Source organism: Microcebus murinus, chromosome 2 (genome assembly GCF_040939455.1).
Source record: "Microcebus murinus isolate Inina chromosome 2, M.murinus_Inina_mat1.0, whole genome shotgun sequence".
Lineage (NCBI taxonomy): Eukaryota > Metazoa > Chordata > Mammalia > Primates > Cheirogaleidae > Microcebus > Microcebus murinus.
Window position 1 is genome coordinate 98,535,947 of NC_134105.1, and position 22,392 is coordinate 98,558,338.

At 37.9% G+C, this 22,392-nt stretch overlaps 1 protein-coding gene and 2 non-coding genes across 4 annotated transcripts in view; 2 read left to right on the forward strand and 1 right to left on the reverse strand.

The window, feature by feature from the left end:
* Positions 1–22,392, reverse strand: part of RNF115 (ring finger protein 115) — a 61,274-nt gene that overhangs the window by 35,318 nt on the left and 3,564 nt on the right. The window contains exons 2-3 of one of the 2 annotated variants that reach the window (XM_012761921.3): positions 2,199–2,257; positions 1,245–1,296 (exon numbers count right to left, since the gene is read on the reverse strand). In XM_012761921.3, the coding sequence (XP_012617375.1) occupies positions 1,245–1,296; positions 2,199–2,208 (62 nt within the window). In that variant the 5' untranslated portion in view covers positions 2,209–2,257. The remainder of the gene's footprint in view (positions 1–1,244; positions 1,297–2,198; positions 2,258–22,392) is intronic. The other variant, XM_012761920.3, reaches the window with a different exon arrangement.
* LOC142869800 (U7 small nuclear RNA) lies at positions 2,983–3,044 on the forward strand. The gene has a single exon (XR_012918355.1). It is a non-coding gene; the product is annotated as a U7 small nuclear RNA (small nuclear RNA).
* On the forward strand, positions 16,106–16,213 carry LOC142869760 (U6 spliceosomal RNA). The gene has a single exon (XR_012918328.1). It is a non-coding gene; the product is annotated as a U6 spliceosomal RNA (small nuclear RNA).

A 22,392-nucleotide genomic window follows, 5' to 3' on the forward strand; every position in this document is an offset into this window, starting at 1 on the left:
CCAGCCTGAGCGAGACCCTGTCTCAACCAAAAATAGAAATAAATTAATTGACCAACTAAAAATATATATACAAAAAAAAAATTAGCTGGGCATGGTGGCACATGCCTGTAGTCCCAGCTACTCGGGAGGCTGAGGCAGTAGGATTGCTGAGCCCCGGAGATTGAGGTTGCTGTGAGCCAGGCTGATGCCACGGCACTCACTCTAGCCTGGGCAACAAAGTGAGACTCTGTCTCAAAAAAAAAAAAAAAAAAAAAAAAACATAGACATCTTTCAAAACACACAATCTTAGCATTTGAGTAGTGGTTACCAGAGCACCTATATAGGAAAACTTTTGACCTATAAAAGCACAAATTAAAGAATTGTTAAGAACAGGATTCAGAGAATTCATACCCTCCTGCTAGATAAAGATTCAACCTGCCGTTAATCATTATCCTCATTTATAATTGTATTTTATGTAAAAGTACTATCTGCCTAGAGAAAATAGGATTACTACTTTAAAACTTGGGAAATTATAAAGGAGTAACATAGGTTTAAAAATAAGTAATTTTTTAAAATTTTTAAAAAATAAAAATTTAGGTTGGCCCTGGCGTAGTGGCTCACACCTGTAATCTTAGCACTTTGGGAGACCAAGGTGAGAGGATCACTTGAGGCCAAGAGTTCAAGAACAGCCTGGGCAACATAGCAAGACGTCTCTACAAAAATAGAAAAATCAGGCATGGTGGCATGTGCTTATAGCCCCAACCTATAATCCCAGCTATTCAGGAGGCTGAGGCAGGAGGATCGCTTGAGCCCAGGAATGAGTTTGCAGTGAGCTATGATGATGCCACTGCATCCTAGCCTGGGCAACACAGTAAGACCCTGTCTCAAAAAATAAAAATAAAATAAAATAATGATAAAATAAAACTTAGGAAAAATAAGCCAATTAATTGCTCCCTCACAACCAATATATCCTTTATTTAGCACATGCAGAGCATAAATGCCTGAAACAAATATTTGACACAATTATAACAGCACAAATAAAAAGCCCCAAGTTGGCAAGCCATCCACACAAAATTGCTATTTGCTGTGTCATGCTAATCTTATAGGTTTAGTGCTGGTATTATGTCACTTAAAACCAAGATTATTAATTGACATTTAAGTGTTTACACCAAACTAGATCCCATGCCACATACTGCCCCAAAAGCTCCAGCTCATTTATACATAGAATCACCAATCATTAGTAAAGTAAAACTAATAGTACATACTGTAAAATGTGTAGTTTTTCCTGGTTGTGGAAGGGACCTTCAACTTTAGATTCTGCCAACAGCAACAGTAAAGGAATTATCTACTGCCATTAAAATCCCCAAAGTCACTCCAAGATTAAGAAGCTTCAGGATTCTTTTTAACCAGTTGGTACTTCCTTAATTTTCCAATGATTAACCAGACAGTCCCCAAGGAACAAATGTGTCACTGTGTTTAACCAAACAAGGCCATCCTATCAATGCTATTCAAGAATTTATTAAGATTTTATAGTTTTATTCATATAAACCAAAAAGGAATATATAAATATTGTCACTTTCAGAAATATTTCCCTTTTTATCAGGTTTATACCTTTATTAAGGCCAATAAGAACAAATTTCAAGCATAACAAACCCAAATATTAATATTATAATGGCAAGATCACCAAAATTTGGCAGCAATAATCTTAATAAGAACAAGGGATCAAGGCTTCCTCAAAGCAGAGTAACAACTCAGTTTCCCTAACCAGAACAGACTGTTTACCTTATTACATATCTTTGTTGGAAGTCACTCCCTAAGCCCCCAAAGAGGTATAACAGCATTTTAACCTTCAGACAAGAGTGGTCACTAAACTAATAACCTAAGGGAACCTCAAAGTCTCAGACAATAAATGAAAATTTACCAGATTTACTCTGAGATAGGCATAGAGGTATAGTACAGAGGCCACACACAATCAGAAGCAGTATATCTCATCACATCCACTATCATATCACTTTCCAAATTTTCCCATTTTTCTTTCCCATCTCTCTCCCATTTTTCTGCCCGTGCGTGTGCCATTCTTCTTGTGCCCTTGCACTTCTCCCTCCCTCTCTCTCTTTCCAGAGAGTATATTATAAAATAAATTCTTTCCAATTCACTCAATGCTGAGAGAAAAGTTTTGATAACACAACAACTGGTTCATTCATGAGCTTGTACAATACCTGGAATCATCTGTCACTTCTTCAATAAAGCCCGATTCACATCTGGGACAAATATATTCCTATAAAACAAAGGAAGAAATAAAGTTTTCATTAGAAAGCAAAGTGTATATACAGTATATACAGTGTATATACAGTTTCAGAGTAAGGTTTTACACAGCTGATGTTCTGAAATGTATGGATTTGCTGACTCCCAAGATAGTTTTTCTATTATATTCTGGCAAATACAGACTTCTATAAGATATCTGCAGAATGACTTCCTGGCTACTTAAGAGGTTTCTACTAAGAGATAAAAGGAGGAATGTAAAAGATTTTTTTTCTTTCTTTTTTTAGTTTCAGTTGATTTATTTTTTAGCTGGAATGAATTCATCATCCAATTATGTCTTCAGATCTAATGAAAAAGTTCCACTGTATATAATCAAATCAGTCACATAATACTTACGGGTATAAAAACTGCTATTTTTGACTATGTACATACAACAGATATAAGCTGAATAAGACAGTATAAATCAATCTGTAGTTTAGGAAATTTGCAATGAAACTTTACAATACTTCTAAATCCATTTCTGATTACCAATGGTTCCAAATAAAAATTTAATAGTCTCAAATATTCTACAGAAATGACAATTCAAATAACCAAAACAATTCATTAAATCAGTTTCTATTTCCTTCAGTAATAAATCTTTCTTTTAAATAGTATCAAGCTTTGGAAATAAGAAAGAATACACTTTAGAGACTGCCTTATAATTTTAAAAAGTGTATTTTAACTGCCTATTAAAATAGAACTGAGTGTTACAGCTCTTTTAGAATGTGTCTAGCAGGTTTTCCGGTCCTTACTGGAAGACCAAAAAAAAAAAAAGAAAATATATCTGGGAAGGACATTTTCAATTATTTTCTTGTCCCCTATATTTCCTGAACCCTGAACTTTGTTTTATACAAAGGTGATATAAGCTGTATTTGGCTGCTCAAGGACAGACGGTAACTCAAACACTCAAATGCTTTCTTATGAGGGTTGTAAAGAAAAAAAGACCAAACTCTAGTGTTAGGAAGATTAGTTTGATGGGGACTCAAACTAAGAAACAGTAAATTTAATAAAATAATTGCTATAACCAATGAACACTGGAAACAGAAATAAATACGAAAGTTTGCCAGGGGGAATCCAGGAAGGCTTTGTCCGAAACAAAGACCCCCAAAATTAGTCTGTTTGTTCTATGACAAAGGAAATTATGGATTTAGGACCATAATGATAGAATATAGCACACATGGAGGTTGGAAGGGAGTAGTAAGAGTGATAAGCAGACAGGGACTGAATTATGGAAAACTTGAGATTACTATGAATTTTACCCTGTGGATCAGAAACTCTCAGCCTTTTTTCTCCTCTACACACATGAAGAATGTCACACTTATAGTGGGTATACTGTGAACTACTCCAGAAATAAAATAATCTAGATACCATATAAATCCCTTGAGTCCTTCTCTCTACTCCTTCATCCCCAACCCTTCAAGGTAGCTGTAACTCTAACGTTTTCTCTTCTATTAAGAAAGTGTATCAGAATGCAAGTTAGGTTGATTTTACAAGGCAACCCTTAAATCTATTCTAATGTCTAAAATTTTAAAAGTCAATCACAAAATGTAATTTGTCACAATCACAAGTGCTGGGCCCTCTTCTTTCTTCCCTCTCTCTCTCTCATTCATTCCCACTGATTTAACATATTGACTGCCACACTAGAAAAATAATTTCCCTGGGGCCACAGTGTTTTATTAAAATGATTCTAATTTGTTATTTTTTATTGTTTTTTGTGCGTGAGTTAAATGAAACGAAATCCGTGTTTTTAGAATTAAATTGTCAATATTAATTGTAACAATAAGACCATCAACAAGTAAGATTTTCACGAACCAATTGCAGGCTTTTGCCTCATGGGACCCTGGGCTCAAAACTAGCCTGAGTTAAATACAACTCACATAGCAGTCAATGTGTTAAATATCCCTATATGCCAACAACTCCCAAATGTGTAACTCCATCCCAGGCCACTCTTCTGAATTCCAAATTCATTTATCCTAACATGATAGAATTCTTCATTTATCTTAACATAATACTATTCTTGGCCAGGTGTGGTGGCTCATGCCTATAATCCTAGCACTCAGGGAGGCTGAGGAGGGAGGATCACTTGAGCTCAGGTATTCATTACCAGCCTCAGCAAGAGTGAGACCCTGTCTCTACTAAAAATACAAAGAAGTTAGCTGGGCAACTAAAAAAAATAGAAAAAATTAGCCGGGTGTGCCTGTAGTCCCAGCAACTCGGGAGGTTGAGGCAGGAGGATTGCTTGAGGTTGCTGTGAGCCAGGCTGATGCCATGGCACTCTATTAAGGGCAATGGAATGAGACTCTGTTTCAAATAATAATTTAAAAAAATAATTAATAATAATACTATTCTTTCTCACATGCTTGAGAGGTAGTATACCAGTTTGATCATACTGTAAACCTGTGAGTCATTCCTAACACCTCTGTCTTCCACATCCCACCAACAAATCCTGGTACTCCTAACTTAAATGCATTTCTCAAATCTACATACTTTTTGTTCCACTGCCACTACCTTAATCCAAGCCACCACTGGCTCTGAGCATTACTTCCCTTCTAAATCATGTCCTATTTTCTTTTAGCCCATTCCAATCTATTCTGCATATTGAAATAAAAACCAGCTTTTTAAAAACACAAAACAGACATCATTCCCCAGCTTAAAATCTTTTAATTTCCAAAACACTTAGGATAAAATCAAACTCTTCAACATGACTTATAAGGCCCTGATTCAGCTGGTCTCTGCTCAACTTCACAACTTCCTTTTAGGTTACATTTCCTCTTCTTCATGCATTCCAGCCACACTGACCTTAATTTTTTTTAAATAAAATAATTTTGTTGATTATTTTTAGACAGAGTCTCACTCTGTTGCCCAGCCTAGAGTGCCATGGTGTCAGCCTAACCTGAGCTGAAGCAATCCTTGTGCCTCAGACTCCCGAGTAGCTGGGACTACAGGCATGCACCATGCTTGGCTAATTTTTTCTATGTTTTCAGTCGTCCAATTAATTTCTTTCTATTTTTAGTACAGACGGGGTCTCACTCTTGTTCAGGCTGGTATTCAACTCCTTACCTTGAGCGATCCTCCCACCTTGGCCTCCCAGGGTGCTAGGATTACAGGCGTGAGCCACCAAGCCCAGCCCTGACTTTCTTTTAATTATTCTAACTTATCAAGCTCATTATTGCCTTGAAGATTCCTGTAACTTGAATAGTAGTCCCTTAACTTTCCCTGAACTTGCAAAAGGCTTCTAATCCATCAGGTCTCCATTTTAACGTCATTTTAGAAAGACCCTCTTTTAATCACCCAATCTAAAGTGATCTCTTATTATTTTCTTCTACAGCATCCTGTTAAATCCTTTATAGCACTTATCATCATTTGTAATTACATACTTGTTTCATACTTTGTTAATGTCTGTCTCCACTCAGTAAGCTCTAAGTTTCATAATGGCAGGATCCACATCAGTTTTATCACTATAAGCCTAAGACAGACAAGTGTTCAATAAATATTTGTTGAATAAATGAACGTGAAATTACTTGCCACATCCTTACAACTAAGAAGAGTCAAGGCACCCTAATTGGATACAGTCAGAGAATGGAGAAAATAAAAGTAAAGGACTAAAATATCTGAAAACTTGACACACTGCAGCCTAATCATAAGGACAGTAGAACCTGAGAATTTGGAGGTAGAACTATTCTGGATGATCATGAGGTTCAAGATATGGTTATGAGTAAGTGGCTGAGGTGGAGCATGGACAAAGGTCTTTAAAGAGTCACCTACATTGATACTGAACTTCCAAGATGACGTTTGGAGTTGTGGTAGAGAGACGATGATTTCAAAAAGCAGATTTCGGCCGGGCGCAGTGGCCCGCGCCTACAATCCTAGCTCTCTGGGAGGCCGAGGCGGGCGGATCGCTCGAGGTCAGGAGTTCGAAACCAGCCTGAGCAAGAGCAAGACCCCATCTCTATTAAAAATAGAAAGAAATTAATTGACCAACTAAAAATATATACACAAAAAATTAGCCGGGCATGGTGGCGCATGCCTGTAGTCCCAGCTACTTGGGAGGCTGAGGCAGTAGGATTGCTTGAGCCCAGGAGTTTGAGGTTGCTGTGAGCTAGGCTGACGCCATGACACTCACTCTAGCCTGGGCAACAGAGTGAGACTCTGTCTCAAAAAAAAAAAAAAAAAAAAAAGGCAGATTTCACAATTGGGAAGACAAAAATGACTCTGAAGCAAGAATCAAATCTAATGATTTAGAGTAGAGAAGTGTCCAAGTTCTCTCTTCATAATCCCAGGCATGGTTCTAGGAACCAGGCTGTCAGCCACCACAGCCCCTTCACAGGAACAGGACACTTTCAAAGTATAAGCCAAACTATAGAAGCTTGATGGTTCTTCCTGTCACCTGGAAGTGACAATTATTCCTCCATTTACAAGCAGCAATCAAACCTTTCTATTTATTTTTTTTATTTATTTATTTATTTTTTTTTTTTAGAGACGGGGTCTCGCTCTTGCTCAGGCTGGTTTTGAACTCCTGACCTTGAGCAATCCGCCCGCCTCGGCCTCCCAAGAGCTAGGATTACAGGCCACAGCGCCCGGCCTCAAACCTTTCTAAATAATTCAATTTGGATGACAGGGAAAAGCAGCCAAAATTCTTTCCAAACTCTCTGTTAATTATTCTTGGTAAAAAAGTAGCTAATTATAGGCCGGGCGCGGTGGCTCACGCCTGTAATCCTAGCTCTCTGGGAGGCCGAGGCAGGCGGATTGCTCAAGGTCAGGAGTTCAAAACCAGCCTGAGCAAGAGCGAGACCCTGTCTCTACTATAAATAGAAACAAATTAATTGGCCAACTAATATATATAGAAAAAAATTAGCTGGGCATGGTGGCGCATGCCTGTAGTCCCAGCTGCTCGGGAGGCTGAGGCAGAAGGATCGCTCGAGCCCAGGAGTTTGAGGTTGCTGTGAGCTAGGCTGATGCCACGGCACTCACTCTAGCCTGGACAACTAAGCGAGACTCTGTCTCAAAAAAAAAAAAAAAAAAAAAAAACAAAACAAAAAGTAGCTAATTATAAAACAAACATTCTCCTCCAACCCCACTGATTTTTTAAACAAAGAAAAACAAAAAATTTATAAAACAAACCTCACAGCCATGGACTATCTCTCCTGCAATCACCATTACAGGAAACACAGAGAACTTTTTTAGAATTCACAAGCTCTTCATTCTCTAATTATCAAAGTAAAAAAATGCACACTGTCTCTTATATACTTTAATAGCCTGATTTCAGAACAAAATCTGTCTCAGAATACTATCTAATTTTCATTCTTTTTTTTTTTTTTGAGACAGAGTCTCCCTTGTTGAACAGGCTAGAGTGAGTGCCGTGGCGTCAGCCTAGCTCACAGCAACCTAAACTCCTGGGCTCAAGCAATCCTTCTGCCTCGGCCTCCCGAGTAGCTGGGACTACAGGCATGTGCCACCATGCCCGGCTAATTTTCTATATATATATCAGTTGGCCAATTAATTTCTTTCTATTTACAGTAGAGACAGGGTCTTGCTCTTGCTTAGGCTGGTTTCGAACTCCTGACCTCGAGCAATCCGCCCGCCTCAGCCTCCCAGAGAGCTAGGATTACAGGCGTGAGCCACCGCGCCCGGTTTAATTTTCATTCTTTTAATCTGCCTCTTGGAAGCCTGAAAACCCCAAAATAATATTCTAAAGGTATTTCCTGTTTCTAGAATTTCTTTTTAAAAGTTTTAGATCCTTCCACTTACTAGCATTACTTTTCTTCTGGATTTACACTAGTCACTAGCTTTCCAATGAGTTCCAGCTATGTCAAGGGTCCACCCCTTCACTCTAACTCAAAAATTTTATCAACTGCTCCAAACTAATCCAGAGATGGTGTGTTGGACGAGAACAGGCGTGAATAAGATTGGCTATAAGTTCATAATTGGTGAAGCTGCATAAGTGTAGATTTGTTATACTATTCTCTCTACATTATTTTGTAGTAAAAAAAAAAAACACACAATTTACTATCTTCACTTTTTTTTTTCTGAGCTAGAGTACAGTGCACCATCATAGCTCACTGCAACCTCAAATTCCTGGGCTCAAGCAATTCTTCTGCCTCAGCCTCCCAAGGTGCTAGAACTACACTACAAGCACACACTACCACATCTAGCTAACTGTTCTATGTTTTATAGAGACAGGATCTCCCTCTTGCTAAGGCTGGTCTCGAACTCCTGGCCTCAGTGATCCTCCCACCTTGGCCTCCCAAAATGCCAGCATTACAGGTGTGAGCTACCATACCAGGCTTGTTTCACTTAGTTTTAATTCTGGAATAATATTTTAGCTGAGTACAGAAGTCTAGGTTGGCACTTATTATCTCTCAGCTTATCAGAGCAGCTTATCAAACCACCACTGTGTTTTGAACAAAATACAGATTAGACATAAGGTCTTAGGGAAGTCACATTAGCTTTAATTTCCTAATCTGTAAAATGGAAATGCTTGATTCACTGCTGTATGGCTGTAAAAATTAAAATTTTTACATTTAAATATGGCAACCTGTCTTTTCTTACTCATAATCACAATTTAGTCATGCCATACATTGAGATTACAATCATATTGGACTTTAAGTGTTTATCTCTTGGGTCACTTCTAAAGATGGCTAACTTCACATTTTAATTTTTCCTAATTTTTTTTTCAGACATAATCTTAATTTCAATTAAGGGGAATCTTCCATGAGTTAAGAAGACTTTGTAAAAGTCAAACAGGAACCAAACAGTCTTTCTGTATCTTCACATTTCTCCCCATAGCCAGGCCTTGGCCTTAGTATCATCCTGACATATTCAGATACAGAGTTCTAAATTTTAAGCATAAAAGGTATGTGTTAGGATGGGGAGGTAGGGAACAGACGGCAAATCATGAACAATTAGGAATTAAGCAGCCATTATATGCCCAGCACTATGGAAATCTCTCCTCTGCTTACACATTAATACATCAAGTATTCACATCCAACTTCTCTCTAAAATATTTCCAATGTATATAGCCTGCATGGTCACAAAATCTTGCCCCCCAGAATTCAGTCAGTCATTTCTATTATCCCATCTGTAAAATAAAAGCATAACAAAAACCCTGTTACTTACCCAGAGTCACTGGAAATAGGAACCCAGTTATTTCCACCAAACTAAACTGTTTTCCCCCTAGGATCTGAAAGTTTATACTGTATACAATTTTAGTGAAGATACTCAGTAGCAGGTATACTTGAATGAACTGTTCCAGATGTTCCACTGCCTGTTTCATCTACAAATAACCACAAGTAGAAATATTTTTTACCATTAATAGTCTGAATCAGGAACAACTCTCTAAGCATATCCTAGCACTGAGCTTACTTACCCACTTAAAATAACAGCATAAGAGGACAAAAAGCACTTGAAATACAGGAAGGAAAGGGAAAGGATGGTTTTAATGCATTATTTTCTTTTCCCTCCTATATTTCAAAGGATCATTTATCACAGTATGTGACATCTTGACAGGACAATGATCTACAGGCCAGGAGACCTATTTTATCAAGCCCCACAATGTGAAACTTATATACTCTTGAACTTTATACAAATCTATATCCAATATTTATTCAGTATATCAAATGTAACATAAAGATTTACTATTTATTTCCTAATTCCACAGCTTTGCTTTTCTACATCTTCATTTTCAACTTTGTTTTTATTTTACCTAAAACAGAAGAGGCCTATTTTCTGTCTAGTCTGACAGCTGAAATCTAAGATCACAATATTAAGTTAATCACATTCTACTGTTCATAATCTCTTTTGAGTATCACATGGCAAAAAGTTGAGAAATTCCTAATTAGAAGAATTGGGAACATAAAATGTCTCAAACACATCATAGCTCCTAGGCCATTAACCACTACACACTTTTTTTTTTTTTTTTAAACAGAGTCTCACTTTGTTGCCGGGCTAGACTTCATGGTGTCTGGGGTCAAGCGATCCTTCTGCCTCAGCCTCCTGAGTAGCTGGGATGGGACCACAGGCATGCACCACCATGCCCAGCTAATTTTTTCTATATATATTAGTTGGCCAATTAATTTCTTTCTATTTATAGTAGAGACGGGATCTCGCTCTTGCTCAGGCTGGTTTCAAACTCCTGACCTCGAGCAATCCGCCCGCCTCGGCCTTCCAGAGTGTTAGGATTACAGGCGTGAGCGAGCGCGCCCAGCCAGCGCGCCCAGCCTACGTCAAATACCCTGCTTTCTTCTAGAGTCTGGTTCCCTTTTCAGACTAGATTAAATACTTCCTCCCTTTTCAAAAGCATCAAGTTAACCCCAAAACAAAGACAATAGAACTTCTGAACTCTGTTCCCAGTTCCACCATTACCTTCAAGGTCCGTGTGAAGACCTGTTTCTAGAGCACAAATGCTATCCTCACTGATTTGTCTTCCCCAACTCTCCTTTAGGAAAATAAGAAGACTTTTCTCATTCGTTAAAAGAAAGAGAAAAGTTTCCAGTGTAAGCATTTTGAAATTAGTTCTCCGATCTCAAGAAGTCTTAAGCTTGTTCTCTTGGCTACTAATAAAAAAGAAAATCAGTTTACAAAAAAGGAAACCATTAGGCCACAATTTTAGTGTTACATGAGGGTACCTATGCAATTTAAATACTGTTGGAAGAGCCGTGATTCAGTTCCAGGCCAATAAAACTGTCTTGATTTATGGTCTCGCCACCTCAGAATAGTAATATTCACAATCTTCATCATTTTGTTCCTTCATTCCAGGCCATGACTGAACACTGACATTATCAGAGACTCCTAACAGGCGTGCATAATCAACCAACCCTCTTTAGCTCATTGTGTACCAAGGCAGAAAAAAATCAGGTCACGGGACAAAGTGTTACTTGATACATACTTGGTCAGAGAGACAAGCAGGCAAATTTTCTACGGAAAAAACAGATGAAACTACAAGAATTATCAGAGAAAAAGTTAACTTCATAAAACACAATATAGTCAGAAAAGATTTAGTTATAGTGTTTTTTGCTTGCTCACACCAAAGGCAGCAAGAAGTGGAACCACTGAGTGGCACAGATATAAAATGGTGAATGATTCAAAAAGTATAAATCTTTAGTTCTGGCATACACCACAATAGTGTGGAAATAGTATTTCTCTTCTCACTTTTAGCTTAGGCTGATACAATCTTCTTTCATAAACATTCACTCACTCAGCAAACATATTCTAAGCTCTACATTCCAAGCATTGTGTAAAAAGGAAAATAACCTGGGATTAAAAGTCACTGAATTCAACTACGAAGTGCATGCTCTGATAAAAATCACGCTTCCACTAATAATGTTCTAGTAGTTAGGGAATAAAAGCACATAAAACAAACTTCTGCACATCCTAATCTTAGGTACTTAGCCTCAAAATAAGAACTAAGTGATGCTTCAGAACCAGGTTAGGGTAATGATTTTGAAGCTAAACAAAGCTGGACTGGTAATCATTTCACTTGTCCATCTTAAATACACATACAGACAGACACACACACACAAAACTGGCCTGGAAACAGAATGATAAACCAGCTGTGTGATGGTGGGGAAATCACTTTATCTAATTAAAATAGTATCTGAAACATAAATTCTCAACAAGTGTAGGTTCTAATAAATTCTTCTAAGCAATCTGGATATGGAGCATTTCTCAAACCATGTCCCACAAGGTATTAATCAGTGGTCTGTTAAGGACAAAAAACAGAATTGGAAAAGGCTGAATTAAACAATATTAAACATGTTGCTTTACTGAATGATTTTTCAGAACTATTAATATGCCAATCTGTATCATAAAAGGGGAAGTGGAGGAGAGAGACAGGGAAAAGACCTAGTATGAAATATTTTTACATCACTCTGAACTCTTATTAAATTTCCTGGCACACAGATTAGGAAACAGATTTAGAATACAGATTTTCAGACTTTCAGTTTCCATAAAACAGTTCAATTTTAAAATTAAAAAATTGGGAATCCACATGGATTACCAACACTTTTATTCTGCCAAGTAAAAATATTGTTTTTTAAAAAAAATCACCACCTACTATCACCATCATTTCATTTCAAAAAGTATCATTTTAAGACCAAAAAGATAGGAATAAAGCATAGGCCTTTAAATTAAATTATATTAATTAAGAAACAAACCTTGGCCGGGCACTGTGGCTCACACCTGTAATCCTAACTCTCTGGGAGGCCGAGGCAGGCGGGTTGCTCAAGGTCAGGAGTTCGAAACCAACCTGAACAAGAGGGAGACCCCGTCTCTACTATAAATAGAAAGAAATTAATTGGCCAACTAATATATATAGAAACAATTAGCTGGGCATGGTGATGCATGCCTGTAGTCCCAGCTACTAGGGAGGCTGAGGCAGGAAGATTGCTTGAGCCCAGGAGTTTGAGGTTGCTGTGAGCTAGGCTGACGCCAAGGCACTCAATCTAGCCTGGGGAACAAAGTGAGACTCTGTCTCAAAATAAATAAATTAATTAATTAATTTAATTTAATTTAAAAAATGAAAAACAAACCTTTAAATTAAATATGTTTAGCACTGTCTTCCTTTCTACCATATGCCCACAGAGCAACACAGAGCCTCTGATTTAGACCTCTTCATCAAAATAAAAATAATACTTGGAATTCTAGTATTGACTTTCCATCAACAAGATAAAAAAATTTGACAAGTATTATATCTAATTCACTTCACAGCAGGAACATCAGGTCAGGAAAAACAACATACAAACTGGTTGTTTAAAGTAGTCACTGATCATTACAAAGTAAAAAAATAATGAGTTAACTGAATAGAACTTTAAAAGCGAAAGCAATGTAAAAGCAACCTCAAAGCAAAACAAAGAGTGATATTTATAAAATAGTCCTGAAAAGGAAATTATCCTGGACCAAATTACTGTCACTGAATTCCTAGTCTTCAAAAAATGTGGTCTTAATTCATTCAGTCAACATTACCAGCATTAAGAATGTACTGCTTTAGTAAAGGAAAACCTCGACATTGCTTTACATTACATCCTCTAGCCTAATATTTTCAAGACTGTTCATTATCATAAAAGAATATATGTATTAATAGTTTTTAACTCATGAAGCAGATTGTTTCAGAGGTAATATTTAAATCCTAGTAAAATTAAGTGGCTACCACATGATCTTTCAGAAAAACTATAGAACGAAATTCCCTTACACAAAATCCAAAAATACCCAAAAGCTCAAATCACTAAATCATAAATAGCAGGAATAAACACAACTGTCTCATTTTATAGACAAGGAAAACTAAGGCCATGAAACATTCAATAATTTGTTTAAAGACTAAAACAAAAGTTTTTTTTCCCATTGTGCTATAATACTATTTATATATAATTAATAAAATAAATAAAATCAGCTATAAAAAGGGCTAATAACAGTTGCAAAACGAGGGCCAGGGGTTAGTTCTACAGCTTACAGACACAATTTATTCTTAAAGCCATTTCCTACCATTTTTAAATATATCTCAGTTCTAAAATGGGCAAAAACGCATTTGCTGTAATGTTGAGATAGCTACATTATTTTCATGTTTAAACAAAAAGTCAAAAAGAGAAAATATTTAAATCCTACTTGTCTACTTGTAATACCCGTTTTTCTCAACATTTTATGAATCTCTTTACTTCTTTCTAAATATAGCCAAAATACGTAGGACAGCTCCTAAAATATAGTGGGTACCAATAAAGCTATTGAATGAATCCAAATGGACTACTATTATTACTGCAAGACCTACTGCCTATCGTTTTAACATTATTATCAAACACAAACCAACTTTAAAGAGCTATACTTCAGAAATATAGAGTGTATGTGTACGTTCACAAAGAAAATATCCATATTCAATCACATTCGGAAATAGAAACAGACATATATGGAACTGTTTTGGTTCTCACAGCGATTAAGAAGTGCTTCTGATATTTAACAGACAGAGGCCAGGAAAGCACAGGAAAGTCTAGCACAAAGAAGAAATGTTTGTTCTCAAACTTTCATATAAATAGTTAAGTGGACTAAAAATTTTTCTATAATTACCAAAAGCTAGGACCTAATTCCATTCCACATGTAAATACCAATTTTTTCTGCCTAATTTTAACGTGCACTAAATGCCCAGAAAAACAACAGATAAAACAAGATAAATTATACTTTGTTATATTTGTACCTTTACCAAGAATTGTCCACCATTTTTTTTGCCTCTGATAGTATCTAAGTTGCAAATACCCTTATAGCAGTCTACTCAGGTAGCTATCATGTCAAGCTGATTCTATTCTTGGTGCCAATATCTACTACATTATATCTTCCTGTTCCAGATAACCCAATATTTACAGATTGAAATATATATTATTTTTTCATTAATTATTTTCTCCCCTTTTTTTTTTGAGACAGTCTCACTCTGTTGCCTGGGCTAGAGTGCCGTGGTATCAGCCTAGCTCACAGCAACCTCAAACTCCTGGGTTCAAGCAATGCTCCTGCCTCAGCCTCCCGAGTAGCTGAGACTACCGGCATGCACCACCATGCCCAGCTAATTTTTTCTATATTTTTAGTTGGCCAATTAATTTATTTCTATTTTTAGTGGAGATGGGGTTCTCACTCTTGCTCAGGCTGGTTTGGAACTCCTGACCTTGAGCGATCCTCCTACCTTGGCCTCCCAGAGTTTATTGTCCTTTATCTTATAGCCAGATAACTTTTAAATTATATGTGCAGGAAAGTTATGTTAGCTGTGAAATTTCATCTCATTAAAGGGAATATTTCAAAATATTTATTATAAAAAGAGGTCGAGCATGGTAGCTCATGCCTGTAATCCAAGCACTTTAGGAGGCCAAGGTGGGAGGATCACTTGGGCCCAGGAGTTCAAGACCATCCTGGGCAACATAGTGAGATCCCATCTCTACAAAAACAAACAAACAAACAAACAAACAAAAAAAACACTAGCCAGGGATGATGATGGCACACACTTGCAGTCCTAGCTACCTGGGAGGCTGATGCAAGAGGATCACTTTAGCCTAGGAGTTCAAGATTGCCATGAGCTATGATCATGCCATTGCAACGGTACTCCAGCCTGGACAAAAGAGTGAGCCCCTGTCTCCAAAAAAAAGTCTACTAGGTCTGAGAGGTTTGAGAACCACTGGGCTGGAAGATCGGCTGCAGGTCTCAGTTAACCCAGGAAAAGCAGGAAAGAACATGTAACTACAAGAGTTGTTGGTTTTTTTTTTTCTTTTGATAATATAAATTCTATGCATGGTGAAAGGTAAGCATAATGGAACTTTTATTGGAAGGCAGTTCTACAGTTTTAAAGCCTATTCAAATCTATGCAACATCAAAGTGAGTAACAAGGAGGTGAATACTATCTTGTCTACCAAGAAGTCTCCTATGACACTTGTTGAAATCACCAAGGAGAGAGATTAACCTATTTTAACAGATTTTTAAGGAAGACAAAACTAACTGGTCTATTTTGGGAAAAGAGGCCCAACAGTCTACTTACTATACAAGAAAAATATGCCTGGTTTAAAAATCACCAGAGCCAACTCACTTCTATCTGATATACATGCATTTGCGGACCTCTAAGAACCTTTATTTTTATTTTTATTTTTTTTTGAGACAGAGTCTCACTTTGTTGCCTAGGCTAGAGTGAGTGCCATGGCGTCAGCCTAGCTCACAGCAACCTCAAACTCCTGGGCTCAAGCAATCCTGCTGCCTCAGCCTCCCAAGTAGCTGGGACTACAGGCATGCGCCACCATGCCCGGCTAGCTCTAAGAACCTTTAACCTGCTAACAACTGAAAAAAAGAAAATCTTAAAAAGGAAAAAACTCTTGTGCTCGCTTCGGCAGCACATATACTAAAATTGGAATGATACAGAGAAGATTAGCATGGCCCTAGCAAGGATAAAAAATATTAAAAAAAAAAAAAAGGAAAAATCTTTCAGCACCCAACCTTAGCTTCTGTATGTGAAACTATAAGAACAACCGGAAATGCTTCTACTATGGTAAAGGCTCTATTTCTCTACAAAGATTTGTCATCATTCTTACATTGCCTTTCAATCAGAATTACATAGCTTCATTCCTCTGAATGCATATTCAAGCTTCCAAAAGGTGCGCCTAAGTATCATTTTACAGTGGGATATACTAAGGTAAACTGAGAGGGTCAGAGGACTCGGCTCCAGTCACATGAAGATTTAGTGTTAGAACAAGGATTGATAACTTCCATCTACCCTCTTAACCAAGAGTTTGAACAAACTAAAAGTTTAAGCACAAAATTTCCTGAGCTCATGAAACTTCTAAGAGCTATAAGAGACATACAGAAAGTAAAACTTTATTACCACATGTGCTCACCAGCAAATTGGTATTAAGGGATCAACACTTAAGTGGACATATAGGAATAACATTTATCGGGTGTCGGGCGGGTGGGGGGGCATGGGCAATATACATAATCTTAACATTTGTACCCCCATAATATGCTGAAATAAAAAAATAATAATAAATGAAAAAATAAAAAATAAAGACTTCCAAAAAAAATAAAATAAAATACCATCTATATGCTAAAAAAAGAAAAGAAAAGAAAACTTTATTAATGCTAAGATGAGCTATAAAAAAACTAAAAGTAAGGTTTGTTGTCTTTTTGCTTTGTTTTCAAACTGGAATTTTCAGCTGTCTTACTAAATTACATTCAGTGTTACTACCTCAATTATTAATAATTCCCAATTGATCAAAAATTTGGATACTTTTCAGAAGTTGTCCTACAGTATGTAATTTGAGAGAAGTGATCCAATCCCTCTGGTCTCAGTAACCACAAGGAGAGAAAATGACCCCAACAGATACTGCTATAATGAAATAGCAGTCACTAGTCCCCATTCTAAACAATTCCTCCCATCAGAGCTTTGGCTAAAATTATATGGTCTCAAATTCTCATACTAAGAATTCATCTAATCCCAAAATTAGAAAGCAGTGCTATACCAGAACAAAACCTTAAGCACTACTAGCACGAGATGACAATGACTATTCTTTTATCCACACCAGGGTTTCTCAACCTCAGCACTCTTGACATTTCCAGCCCAATAATTCTTTGTTGTAAGGAGCTATCCTGTGCACCATAGCATGTTTGGCCTTTACCCACTAGATGACAGTAGCAACCCCCTGGCTCCCAGTTGTGACAATCAAAAATGTCTACAGATATTTCAAATGTTCCCTGGGGAATAAAACTACTCCCCCCAATTGAAAACCATTGCTCTCCACTATCTCCTTTATAGCTCATTAAGCTGTATAGAGATGAAACAGAAGTCAGCATCCACAGGCTTCTTATTCTGAAACATCTTCTAATTTGACTACAGAGAAAAATAATCAACCCATACCTTCTTTCCTCTTCTTATAAGCTGGCCATCTGAAAGGCCTTAGCATCCTCTTCCTGAACATAAGTAAAGGTCATAAAAAGCCAACTAAACATAAAGAAAACACATAATGTTAGCATCCAGTTGGTACTTCCCCAAAAAATATAAGAAATTACATCTGCAGTGAGTTTTTTAATGTTAAGATTTTTTTCTTCCTCATACTGAAAAAGTCCCACAAACTTCCCCAATATATACACATCTATTTATCAGTAGAATTTCAAGGCTAGAACTAGCCCTGTATCCTTAAGAATATAAATTTCTTATTTCTAGATCTTGCAGGGAATGTATATACTGACATTTTATGTTCACACTTCACAAGGCACCACCTGCATTTTGTACCACTGTAGCCTTTTAAATAACGATCTCAAAACACTAAAGTCCCTAATTTTTAAATGTAACTACTGGGTGTTTAACTCATATCATTTAATCAAAAAACATTTAGACTGAGGCAGGAGGATTGCTTAAGGCCAGGAATTTAAGACCAGCCTGAGCAAGGTGAGATCCCCGTCTCTACCAAAAAAGAAAAAAAGAAAAGAAAAATTAGTCCGGCATGGTAGCACACCTATAGTCCCAGCTACTCAGGAAGCTGAGGCAGGAGGGTCACTTGAGCACAGAAGTTTGAGGTTGCAGTGAACTATGATGATGCCACTGTACTCTAGCCTGGGCGACAGAGCAAGATACTGTCCCTGTCCCTCCAAAAAAATTTAATAAGCTACTGCTATATAATACCAGATAGATAATCAAATAGACTTTCTAGCTAGTAAGTCAACAATAAGACTTTAAGGTAATCTAATAATTAAAACTCCAAAACCCAGCTGAAATCACTAAATTGCTTCCTCCAGTTCAACACTATTAACATTAGACACCCCTCTGGGATCTTTCTAAGAATCACGTAACTTAGAAAGCAAGGTCAGTGACTTTAAAGGGTCACAAAGTCTTTAAGAAATCTACTTTTTATTCGTGCCCACCCAGGGATGGCAAAAAAAATTTAAAAAAATAAAAATTTAAAAAAATTAAAAAAAAAAAGAAATCTACTTTTTAGGTCAGGCACAGTGGCTCACACCTGTAATACTAGCACTTTGGGAGGCTGAGGCAGGAGAACTGCTTGAGGGTAGGAGTTCGAGACCAGCTGAGCAAGAGGGAGACCCTGTGTCTACAAAAAATAGAAAAATTAGCCAGGCATGGTGGCATGCACCTGTAGTCCCAGCTACTCAGGAAGCTGAGGCAGGAGGACTGCTTGAGCCTAGGAGTTGGAAGTTGCAGGGAGCAATGATGAAGCCACTATACTCTGGCCTGGGTGGTAGACTAAGACTCTGTCTCAAAAAAAAAAGCTATTTTTTAGCTATTCTTATTATGGGATTGTTCAAACATTTTCCTGTAGTTTGAGCCCTTTCAAGTACAATACAATGATCAACCCCTTGTGTAGGCCGGGCATCGTGGCTCACGCCTGTAATCCTAACACTCTGGGAGGCCGAGGCGGGCGGATTGCTCCAGGTCAGGAGTTCAAAACCAGCCTGAGCAAGAGCGAGACCCCCATCTCTACTATAAATAGAAAGAAATTAATTGACCAACTAGTATATATAGAAAAAAATAGCCAGGCATGGTGGCACATGCCTGTAGTCCCAGCTACTCGGGAGGATGAAGCAGAAGGATTGCTTGAGTCCAGGAGTTTGAGGTTGCTGTGAGCTAGGCTAATGCCATGGCACTCACTCTAGCCTGGGCAACAAAGCGAGACTCTGTCTCAAAAAAAAAAAAAAAGAAATTAATTGGCCAACTAAAAATATATAGAAAAAATTAGCTGGGCATGGTAGCACATGCCTGCAGTCCCAGCTACTCGGGAGTCTGAGGCAGAAGGATTGCTTGAGCCCAGGAGTTTGAGGTTACTGTGAACTAGGCTGATGCCATGGCACTCTAGCCCGGGTGATAAAGTGAGACTCTGTCTCAAAAAAAAAAAAAATCCCTTGTGTATCACCTGGTAAAGAGCCAAATGGATAATATTACTTATCGATAAGGATGACATTTTATTAGATCAACGAAGGTGATATATTAAGGAGCTAGAGGAAGAGATGCTTACTACATAGTTCTATCAGGCAGAGCCTGAGAAGTGAGCAGTCCTTAATTAGACTGGTCTCTCATCTGGATTTGGGAGATACCCTGATCTCTATAATATTTAAGAACCATCCTAATCTAATCAAAACCAAAAGTAGGTTACTCTGCATATAAGCTGTCTCACCTGTTTAATTATGACTCTACCAGATTCAATCTCTTTAGATAATACTCTCTTACTTTGATTTAATGGGAAAGGAGGGAGGGTGGTAGGGAGCAGAGATGGAATAACACCTTTACATTCCATGACACAACCCTCTGTGGTGTACTACCCAGTCATTCTTTACTACTGCAGCACAGTAGCTCCATTAGTCTTGGCTTCACATTGTCTCTTAACAGATAGGTGAGGTAGGAGCTTCTGCTATGAAAATAATAATTTGAAGTTATTTGAAGTATTTCTTCTTTCATCTGACAACCAAAACACATACAACGCCATTTTACCCAATCCTATAGAAACTTGAAATCCTGAGACTGCAGACAATATATTAAAAATATCTTTTAAAATCCAAGTTTAGGCTGGGCGCGGTGACTCACGCCTGTAATCCTAGCACTCTGGGAGGCCGAGGCGGGTAGATTGCTTGAGCTCAGGAGTTCGAAACCAACCTGAGCAAGAGTGACACCCCTGTCTCTACTATAAATAGAAATAAATTAATTGGCCAACTAATATATATAGAAAAAATTAGCCGGGCATGGTGGCACATGCCTGTAGTCCCAGCTACTCGGGAGGCTGAGGCAGGAGGATTGCTTGAGCCCAGGAGTTTGAGGTTGCTGTGAGCTAGGCCGAGGCCACGGCACTCACTCTAGCCTGGGCAACAAAGCGAGACTCTGTCTCAAAATAAATAAATAAATAAATAAATAAATAAATAAATAAATAAATAAATAAATAAATAAATAAAATCCAAGTTTAGTGTTCATTAAATTTTACCAAAATTATTTTCTTTTTTTTTTATTTTATTTTATTTTTTTTTCTTCATTTTTCCTGCAGCCTCCATTCAAGGTAAATGCCCAAAATTATTTTCACTATAAAAAAGAAAACACTATTTAGCCAGTGCGGCTGCTCATGCCTGTAATCCATGCACTTTGGGAGGTCAAGCAGGAGGATAGCACTTGAGACCAGGAGTTCAAGATGAGCCTGGCAATACAGCAAGACCCCATCCCTACAAAAACTAAAAAAAAAAAAAAATTAGCCTGGCACGGTGGCATGCATCTGTAGTCCCAGCTATTCAGAAGGCTGAGGCAGGAGGATCACCCAAGCCCAGGAGTTTGAGGTTACAGTGAGTACAGTGAACTATGATGACACCACAGCACTCTAGCCTGGGCAATAGAGCCAGACCCTCTCAAAAAAAAAAAAAAAAAAGGAAAACACTTTAAATAAGAGAAAACAATTCCTTCACCAATATTCACTTGGAATTGAGACTTTTTTTTTCTTGTATATTTATTTTTGAGACTCTTTTTTGAAGCCTAACAGATAATAAATAACACTAAATATATTCTCATTTTAAAATTTCCTTCACGGCCGAACATGATGGTTCACACCTATAATCCTAGCACTCTGGGAGGCACAGGCAGGAGGAATGCTTGAGCTCAGGAGTTTGAGACCAGCCTGCACGACGACAGTGAGATCCTGTCTCTACTAGCTGGGTGTGGGTAGCATGGGCCTGTAGTCCCAGATACTCAGGAGACTGAGGCAGGAAGATCACTTGAGCCCAGGAGTTTGAGGTTGCTGTGAGCTAGACTGACACCACTGCACTCTACCCAGGGTAAAAGAGTTGAGACTCTGTCTCAAAAAAAAAAAAAAAGGAACTTGAACCCCCCCTCACTCCCCCACTTCATATTTTAAAAAATAAAAATAAAATTCCCTTTATGATTTCCCCTCATTTCCTAATATCTTCTTTCTAAATGAAACTTTGTCCTCTTGTCAGGTTTTATTCTGGAATGTCAATTCTTAAAGCGCCCATGGCAGAGGAATGACCAGACACACCAAAGTTAGGCAAGCATAAAAGTGAGGTTTATTGAGGAAAGAAAGATAGGATTACAGAGCAAGAGCAAGAATAGGTTTATAGAACATGATACATACACCACAGATGACTACCGGACCCACTGTCACAGCAGGGCAAGCCAAAGGAAGGGCAAAGAGAGAGATTGGCTATGTCTGTGTCTTATTTTATAGTGCCTGGATAGGAATCTCCTTTGTGGTTCAGAGATCACCATGGAACCACTTTGACTGGACAGCTGGGAGTCACATGACCTGAGCCTTAACTACATATGTGGGTTCTAGGTCACTTCCCAGACTTTATGGAACCCATGATGCTTGGCCCATGGGCTAGAGTCCTCTGCATTCTTTTGCAGCTGGTGCACCAAGTTCTGATCAGCAGATTTGTAAGGTATTCCCTCCTCCCCCTGGTATGGAGAATCAGGATGGGGCAGGACAAAGATGGGGGCAACAGCACCCACTTTTGTTCCTAGGAGACCCAGAATCTCTCACTATCTACCTAACATTCTTATGTGGGAGGATCCAAGCCAAAGACACACAAAGCTAAAATATATTGATCAGAATTAGCTGTAAAGAGTGTTATTTCACCAAATTAAATGAATTCTGCCTACATGTGGCT